The sequence below is a fragment of the Melopsittacus undulatus genome, chromosome 9 (assembly GCF_012275295.1).
Source record: "Melopsittacus undulatus isolate bMelUnd1 chromosome 9, bMelUnd1.mat.Z, whole genome shotgun sequence".
Taxonomy (NCBI): domain Eukaryota; kingdom Metazoa; phylum Chordata; class Aves; order Psittaciformes; family Psittaculidae; genus Melopsittacus; species Melopsittacus undulatus.
This window is the reverse complement of record NC_047535.1, coordinates 12,207,820-12,216,432: the sequence shown is the minus strand read 5'-3', so window position 1 is coordinate 12,216,432 and position 8,613 is coordinate 12,207,820. Positions and strand designations below refer to the sequence as shown.

At 49.4% G+C, this 8,613-nt stretch overlaps 1 protein-coding gene across 1 annotated transcript; it reads right to left on the bottom strand.

Moving 5' to 3' along the window:
* Window positions 1-1,367: 1,367 nt before the first annotated feature.
* On the bottom strand, window positions 1,368-8,603 carry SENP8 (SUMO peptidase family member, NEDD8 specific). Its single transcript, XM_034066357.1, has 2 exons — window positions 8,477-8,603; window positions 1,368-3,739 (listed from the first exon to the last, which is right to left on the bottom strand). The coding sequence occupies exon 2, from the start codon at window positions 3,694-3,696 to the stop codon at window positions 3,058-3,060; it is 639 nt and encodes a 212-aa protein (XP_033922248.1). The 5' UTR covers window positions 3,697-3,739; window positions 8,477-8,603; the 3' UTR covers window positions 1,368-3,057.
* Window positions 8,604-8,613: the final 10 nt, after the last annotated feature.

Genomic DNA, 8,613 nt, shown 5'->3' with positions numbered 1-8,613 from the left:
CTGGCTGGAGCAGGAGAATCAGGGTGGCTTTTGGGGGTACCCCCAAAGGCAGGGAAGCTCCGGGTGCAGGACACCCGGGTGCGGTTTCCTCACTAGGTGGCAGCAGAGACTGCGGGATGCGGCACTGGGGCTCCGGCAGGGCCTTTGCTCCTCCCTTGAGCATCCGCAACCCGAATTCCACCTCCCACCAAGCCAGGCCCATAGAGCAAAATGCATGAAGATGAGTGAAATGCAAGGAAACAACACAACTTGGAAAGCCCCAGCGGAGGCGATGGTGGCCAAGTGGGGATGGGGGTGGTGTCCCCCCATTTTTTCGGGAGGGTTAGTTCCCTGGGATGCTGGGGCTTGGCCATGTTTCTGGCCAAAGCTGCTGCTCCAAAGCCCTCGTGTTACAGGACTGTTGAAGCCTTTGAGTTTGTGGGTGACCAATGGGTGCAAGATGCCACCCCAGTGCTGCTCCATCCCCAGTAGGCACTCACCCTGTTCAAAGGGGTTTGGAGTTCTTTTTTTATAACCCAGAGTGGTGCTCAATGGGTTCAACCTTAAAGTGGGGTTTATGCCCTAAAAATGAGGTTTAGAGGTTTAGGATTGGGGATTTCTGGGGCTTGTGCGCCTGGTGTGGTTTTGGATGCTCCCAGTGCACCCAGTACAAATCAGGTGCATGGGGTCCCTTGTCCCTGTGCCAAGCCCAGGTGCTGTGTGATGGTGGTGACAGACACCTCAGCTCCTCTGGGGGCTCTGTGGTTACCCCGGGGGTGGGCCAACCCATGGGTGCAGTTGGCTGACGTGGAGGAGGTTTGGAAGAGCCCCTGGCACAGTTCAGGGAGGTTCTTGCTGCACTGCCCTGGGGGTGTTCTCCAGCTGGTGTTTGCCTGCCTGCTCTGTGTGTTGGTGCTCCTGGTGACACCCTGCTGGAGCTTATTTGCTTTTCTTTGTGTAAAGAAATGCCACGTAAAAGCCTCAGGTGCAGGAAATGTCCTTGGGTGCTCCTCATGCTGGCTCCTGCCCCGTCCCTTGGGGACAAGGAACACAGGGTGCCCCTGTCCTCAAGTCCCCCTGATGCTCCCCATCGCACCCACTGTCCTGCCTTCCTCCCTCCCCTCTTCCCATGCTCCTCCTGAGCTTAACTCAACCCCTAAAGACAGGATTAGGTGATCAAGTGTGCCTGTGTGGCTGCCTCACTGTCACACAAGGTGCTGGTGGAGTTGTCCCTGGGCTCCTGGCTCTCTGAGGCTGATTTCTGCTCAGTTTTCACCCACTGCAGGGCACAGAGCGGCTGAGAGGCCAATGCAAGACCCAACATCATCGTGGCCTTGATACCATTGCACAAGAAAAGATCAGCAGATACCTACACAAAGACAGGGTGATACAACTGCTCAGCTTGGTTTGAGTTTTATTCCAGACCTGGAGCAGCAGTGACATTGCTCCAGCAGAGACACAGAGTCCAAACTGAATCCCCTTTGTCGAGCGGCTCAATCCCGTTTCAACTCTCTCCAGGATTTTCAACACCACCAGAGCACAGAAGGGGTTTTCCAGGGAGTCTGGACAGGATGGATGGGATGCCCTGACCCACTGGTAGCACTGCAGGAAGGAGGGGAATAACCCTGACCCTTGCTTTGCTCCACTGCTGGCACTGTGTTTCCTCAGGTGTTTTGGAAGAGCCTGGCTGTGTCTACTTACCTTTCTCTTAGCAACAAGGGAAGTTTAAGCCCTTCCTAAAGTTCATTGCTGTGGTGCTGGTACACACACACTGGTGGGTGTGGGCTGGCAGTGTGATGGGTGGAGAACTCCAGGGTAAAAACAATCCTTCCCCCTTTCCTATTCCAAGGGCTCTGGTTAACCTCATTTCCCTGCTGCAGCCGGCACGCTGGGGTGTGGTTGCTCTGCTAGACACTACCTGAGCAACCTGCTCCTGGCTCCTCACGAGGGCAGAGCTTACTCCTTATCCTGCAGCAACATCCCAGATTGATCTTTATTTTCCTTACTGCTAAGCCCATCTTTTCACAAGAGGATCTGCTGGGAGATCCCAGCCACCAGCCAGTGCAGGAAGGGAAAGTGTTTCGGTCTGAAGGGTATGAAGGACTTCTTGGGTTTCAAGGAGACTGCAGTTATCTTTGGCTTTTATAACTCAAACTCTGTCCTTTTGTTCTCCCTGGTGTGTTTTTTTTCTTTATCTCAAGTAACAGAACTGGCTTGGTAGTGGAGGAAGCAGCACTGAGTGCTGTGAACACCAGCAAGGGCTGGGGAGCAATGAGGAACCTCCCCAAGTGGAGAGGACCTGAAATCCTAATCAAAAACACACACTTCAAAGAGTGAGTGTTCCTTTTCATCTCAGTCAAGTTCCCTTTCCTAGGACAGGTATTCTCAGCTTCCTATTAATCTGCCAGCAGCTTAGAGTCAGGTTTTAATTTGTAGTAAGAGCAAGGTGGGGAGCAGAAAAAAGCTACAGCTCAGGAGCACCTGTCTGAAGATTCTCTTTTTGCCTGGTTCCTTAATTAATCATAGCATTTCCTTTGGAATCTCATCTTTTGACAGGTAACATCTCAGTATCAGGTTTTTGGGGGTAAACCAAATCCTTGGTGCTAAATCCCAGACTGCTGGAATGTCACTAGCGGGAGGCACAGATTAGAAGTAGCTGTGAGAAAGCAGTTGGGGGCTTGGTTTTAAGGGGCATTTGCTAAACCTAACTTGGAGCAGCAATGCCTGTGGCCAGTTAAAGCCACCTAATGAGGGCATGGTGTCTGCTGGGCAAAAGGTGAAGAAGTCTCTTTAGCAATAATCCATTTTGCCACAGCAATTAGTGTAAAACTTCACCACAAGAGGGTTTTCTTTGAGAGCAAAGTGACTTTTCATGTTACGAGTTCGAAGGCCAGTGATTTCCAAAGGGGGCTAAGGCTTTTTCAGGAAGAAAGGGGTGTTTGGGGGTCTAGCCATGCTGGAGGGGTTACATTCTTCTTCTTTGGGACAATCCTGTGCATGGGCATCTCCCTCAGGCACTGGGGGTGCTGCCTTGTGGATGGGGAAGGCAGTTTTTGGAGGGTTGGAGCTGCATTTCCATCACTTCTGTGACAGTTTTGTAATGAGAGCTTTCCACTCCGATCTCTTCTGAGTGATGTAGGAAGGGGTGAGGAGCTGCAGCAAAGACTCTGGCCAACCTCTGAAGTATCCCTGACACAGAGCCTCTGTGTTGCAGATCACGTACATCCCACAGTCATAGCTGTTCTGCTGGGCAGGCGCCTTCTCCTCCACAAAGGTTGCTTTGCCCCCTTTTTTTCCCAAGAATGCCTCCAGCTTCCCTGCCACTTGCTTCGCATGGACAGAGTTGCATTTACTGTGGGAATCGTAATGGGCAAAGCACTTTTTGTCCCTGAAATAAACCAGTAAGCTCCAGTGGGTGCCCCCAGCAACCTGGTTGGAGTTGTCATTGATAGGCAAGAACACCAGCTTCTTGTGGAGAAGGTCCAGTGGTTGAAGGAATATGGCTATTTCTTCCTGACTAAGGGCACATTTAATGAACTGAGCCACTTCGGGGCTGATGAAACAAACCTGATCACTAAACTCTTGGAACTGGTGGTTGGCGAAGTACTCAAAGGCAAACCCAATGATGTGATCATTGAGCCAGTTTGGGGGCTCCAGCAAGGCCACATCCGACTGCCTCAGCAAACTGTCCATGTAACTGAGAACAACAGGGTCCATCCTGCACTCGTCTGGGCCACAGCACTCCAGGCAACTTCAAAAGCTGAAATGTAGAAAGGGAAGAGGAATTAAGGAATTTGGTCAAACCTGGGACAAGATACAGCTCAACAGACATCTAGAGGTCCTTCTCAGGAAGCTGGGAGCAAAAGCCTGGGTTTCCCAGATGGGTATTTGAGGGACCAGTGTTTGAACCATCTGCCAGAGGATAACAGCTCCTCATCTGCAGTGTGTGATGGGTTGAGCCAGGCTCTTCAGCTGCTCTAGGAGCAGTGTGTGGCTCCAATTAGATAAGTATTTCATCATTATGATCTTAACCTCAAAGAGAAGTGATTTCAAAGCAGTTCCTGCTGGGGAGCTGCAGGCACGCCTTCAGTTCTTGGCTTAGTGCATAAACCATACGTGATCGAGGAGAAGTCAGCTGGTGTCTTGGTGTTTCGGTGCTTTACCTGCACAGTGGCAATTGCTGCAACTCTTTGCATCACTGGTATTCCATACATAAAAGCCTTTCAGGGCTGTCTGACAGGCAGATGGTCCCTTTCACCCAGCAGATAGTGCTACGGCTCAGTGCCAGATGCATGACCTGTTCCAGGAAAACCTGCTGGCCCGCCAGCACAGGAGGCAGGGCAGCGAGGGGGTAGGAGAAACAAAGCAAAACAAAGCAGTTCCCTACCATGGGAATCTTTGGGACAGCCTTGCTGGTAGAGATCTCAGTAACTCAAGTGCCACTGAGGCTGGCAGGGCAGCAAAACACCTAGTGGTGTTTTTACTTGCTCAAATTTTGCTCACAGAAGGAGAAAGCACTCGTTGGTGCACTGAGGGGTGAAGATCCCTGCACCCTTCCACTGGCAATGCCCACCTGCCAGCAGAAGTGCCTGCTTTCCAATCTGTTATTTGTCCAGGCTACGTTCTTCCCTCTTAATCTGCCCCTGCTTTGCATAAATAGAGGCTGCTTATCCTCAGAAGGGCACATGGAAAACCAAGTAGGCTGTAGCACTTGTGTTTGAGGACATACTCAAGGGACTTCCAGGCAAGACTTCTCCTGACCCTGACTAGTTTCCCTTTATCAGGTTATCTGAGTATCCACTAGTTCTGGTCTTCCCTAGCAGTCATGGAATCAAAGAATGGTTAGGAAAGGACCTTAAGATGATCCTATCTTACATAATTCCTTTTCAGAAGCTGCTTCATTTGCTGCCTACATATCACAGGGGGATTAAGGTGTGTTTCAGAGCACCAAGCCATGCTGATCAACAGACAACACAAAACACTCTCCAGCACTGGACTAGGACTTAGAAGGAGATATTCAGAAAATAAACTGTTGATTTAAACCCCCTATATGAGCCCTAGTTTTCCTCTTGCCCAGGCTCCTCAGCTGCTGTGCTGCACTATCAGCCCCTGGTAACTTCTCTCCTTGTCAGGACAGGGCTAGAAACGCTGCAGCCAGGGACAGTGGTGACGTGATGTGGTTTGGCCTCACCCTTTCCTCGTCTGTGCCAAGAACAGCATGAAAACATCTTCGGATTTCCTAAAGCACCGTGTGAAAACGAGCAATGATAAGATCATCTAAATATGATTCCCTATAAATAGGGGGAAATAAAAAAGATCAAGTTGTGTTGTTTACATGTTAGGAAGAAGTAGATTTGTGCCTCTTATCACAATGTGAAACATGAAAAACTATCATTCCTGGCCAGGTATGCATAAATTAAGAGAAATTTATCTCTAAAACATCTTGGCAAGGTTACATTGCATGTGATTTGTAAATACCTGAATGGATGAAGCATGCTGCATGTGTAGCACATCAGAAGGAAGGGCTGAGGGCAAGTATCTGGGGCTTGAAAAAGCTAATAACTGTGTATGGCTGATGGATCCGAGAGATGCCAAGCAGCAAGAGTCACTGCAGAGGAAGGGGAGCAGTCACTGGTATTTGCACTGAGCCAAACACAATGGTATTTGGATGTGCTTCCTCCGTTAATGAACTCATAAACTATTTCCAGGTTTGTGGAGCAAATCCTTTGCAACAGCTTGCAGTAGAAAAACAAACCAAACCCCAGACCAAGTCCCAGCAACTCCATAGCATGCCTGAAAATAGTCTTGTGTAAAGAGCAGGTTTAATGGGGTCACTTCTGGCACATGCCCATACAAGGCCCCACATTTTCCTTTACTGTGTGAGTTTTTTGCTTCATCTTCTACTAGGGTTGTATGAAGCAGCAAGCAGCTTTCCATTCCAGTCCAAGTGGGATTACAGGCTAGGGAAGGAAGCGTGTGTCCTGTGTTCTGTTCATTTTCCACTCAGCAGGAACATCGTTTGGGTTATTTTTTCGGAAAATAAAAAAGAAAGAAAAAGAGACATTTGGCAGCTTCCTACAGTCAGGAAGGGAGAATGCTTATAGCAAATGCTTAATTGCCACTAACTACTACTTTTAATTTTATTGCCATCTGGTATTTGTGAAGCTGGTTATGAGTTGTGCAGGGTGACTCACCACGTGCAGCACACAGCTTAAAGGAAAACCCTTTGCAGGCTGCGATGCCTTTAAAAGCCACTTAAGGTAAGTGGTGAGGACTGGGAAAGCGTAGCAGAGCTGGGAAAAACCACTGGGGAGGTTCTTTCATTTGAGAGAACCTCCCCATTACAGCTCAAGATGAATCCACAGAGAAGCTGGGATGTGGATCTTGGACATCTAATGTTAAGGAGTGCTGAAATCCAGTTGCAGATCAGAGAGCTCTGCTCAGACACAGCCAGGATTTGCTTCCTGGAGACTCCAGCACATTCTGTTCAGGAGTTTTCATAAAAATAGGAATAAATAGTGATGCAGGCCCAGAACACTTGTTGCAGGCTGCCAACAAGAGCCTTGGGTTGTTTTATTTGCATATTCATAGCTGGAATTTGGACAAACTCTGTGTAACCCTCAGTGCTTTGGAGAGATATTTGCTGCCCCATTTTGAGTGCTAAAACAACACCAGGGAGAGAAAAAGGAGTATTTCCATCAAAACGTCATCAAGCCAACTGAGATTAAACCACTTATTTCATTTATGGATTTGAAGATGGTGCTGTCTTGCAAGGTCTTGCAACATGGCAAGACATCAAGTGTCTCTTGTCTTGAGGTTGTAACAGTTTAACAAACAAGCTGCTGCCCTTAGTGCAGGTTTGCTCCTTACACCGATGGGAGCACTTCGTGTCCAGGACGCGAGGCAATGCCTGTGTTTTGTAACCCTTCACAAAAATAACCCAAACCTGTTATTTTCACAGCATTAAAGCTGACTTCCTTCTGCTTCTGATTGGTGCCTTGCACTCTGAAGGCAACACTTGAGAGCCAGGGAGTGCAACTCCTTAGTCACTGAGTGTAAACAGGCAGTGATGGAGCAAAGAGTATAAATTAAGGATGAATCAGATTCCTAGAGTCTACTTTAAGAAATTAAAGGTACTAAGAACAGCCCGAGGGAGTATTTGAAGGCACCACGTCACTAAATTCCTGTACCAAGTTTAAAGAATATGAAGGTAAATACAAGAAAACACCTGAAAGACAGATTATTCTTTACTGGGGAAGAGCAGGATGGACAGAGAAGTTTTCTGCAGGTTGGCTGAACTCATTGTACAATCAAGAATAAAAGGCCCCATGTTTTCCCTTTTGACTGGAAACACCAGTAACACCAAGTCAGCACTCTGAATAGTGGTTGTTGTTAATGGTAGCATGATCAGCTGGGGAACATTGATTTCTGTGTATCAGTGTGAGTTGGGCTGGGCCACCTGCACCTGAGTCTCTGTATTCACCTCTCTCCTAACAAAGCCAGAGAAGAAACTTGAGCAAAACTAAACAGCCAGAAAAGAAGCACAGTTGCCTACTCTTTCATTAAACATAAGCAATCTCTGTAGCCTAGAGATTATAATTCCTGTATGAAAAGAGAACAGAGCCTTAGAAGGTTCAATACATCCTGAAGACTGGACTTGGGGAACACCTTCAAATTCCTGTATACACAGGCAATGCCCAAACCTTTTAATTCCCAACAAATTCCCCAAACCAGGGGTGTGCAGCTGCTCTGAACAGCCGAGCTCCAGAGCCCTGCTTCATTTCACAACATCTCATGGGGCAGTCAAGTAAAAGCCGAAGGAACTACACCAAATCAACCGCGTTTTGCTCCCCAGGGTGGGGTTGGCCAAAGTGTTAAGTTTAACAGATAAAAAAACCCCAGTAACTGGAATGTGGAGGATGAGACAGCTGGAATAACGATAGGATAGCCCTCAGCTCGCTCACCAACATGACATTAAACCAGGCACTGATGGATCATGTTCACCTACTTGGAGAAAGGCTTTATCCAAGTGGGACATGCTGGACGGATAACCCTTTGCCTGAAAGCCCTAAAGGCTGCAGGAATTCAGTCATAAGAATTTGGTCGGAGGAATGACTTTGGGTCATCGCTGCTCATGGAGATGTGACCCAGGTGATGTGCTTGATCCCGAGCTTCTCCCACCAGCTCGCAGCCGGTGCCGGCCGGGATCAGAGCCTGCTCGTCCCGGTGCGGGTTCTACGCAGATAAACGAGAATGAAGGGGAGAGGAGGGGGTTCCCCGGGAGCAGGGCCCAGCCGGTAGCACCGCTCCCCGAGAGCCCGCCCAGGCCAAGCTATGTGCGGTCAGACCCGGCTCCATGTTTACCGATTTTACCTCAAAACTTGCGCTGAAGCCTCCGGACCCCCAGACCTTGCAGGCACAGCGACCACCGTCGGGCCCTACCGACACCACTGTTGCCACGGCAACCCACACCACCCCCCCCGCCGCCGCAGCTCACCTGTCGCCTCATTCCCCGCTCGCCCTCCGCCGAGCCGGCACCGGCCGGTTGCTGCGCGCTGCCGTAAAGCTGCCAACTCCGCGTCGTAACAACCCGGCTGCCTCAGGGTGTGCGCAGGCGCGGGAGGGGGAGGGAGG

Coding starts and splice junctions, on each gene's coding strand:
- SENP8 (XM_034066357.1), bottom strand. CDS start 3,696: ATGGACCCTGTTGTTCTCAGTTACATGGACAGTTTGCTGAGGCAGTCG.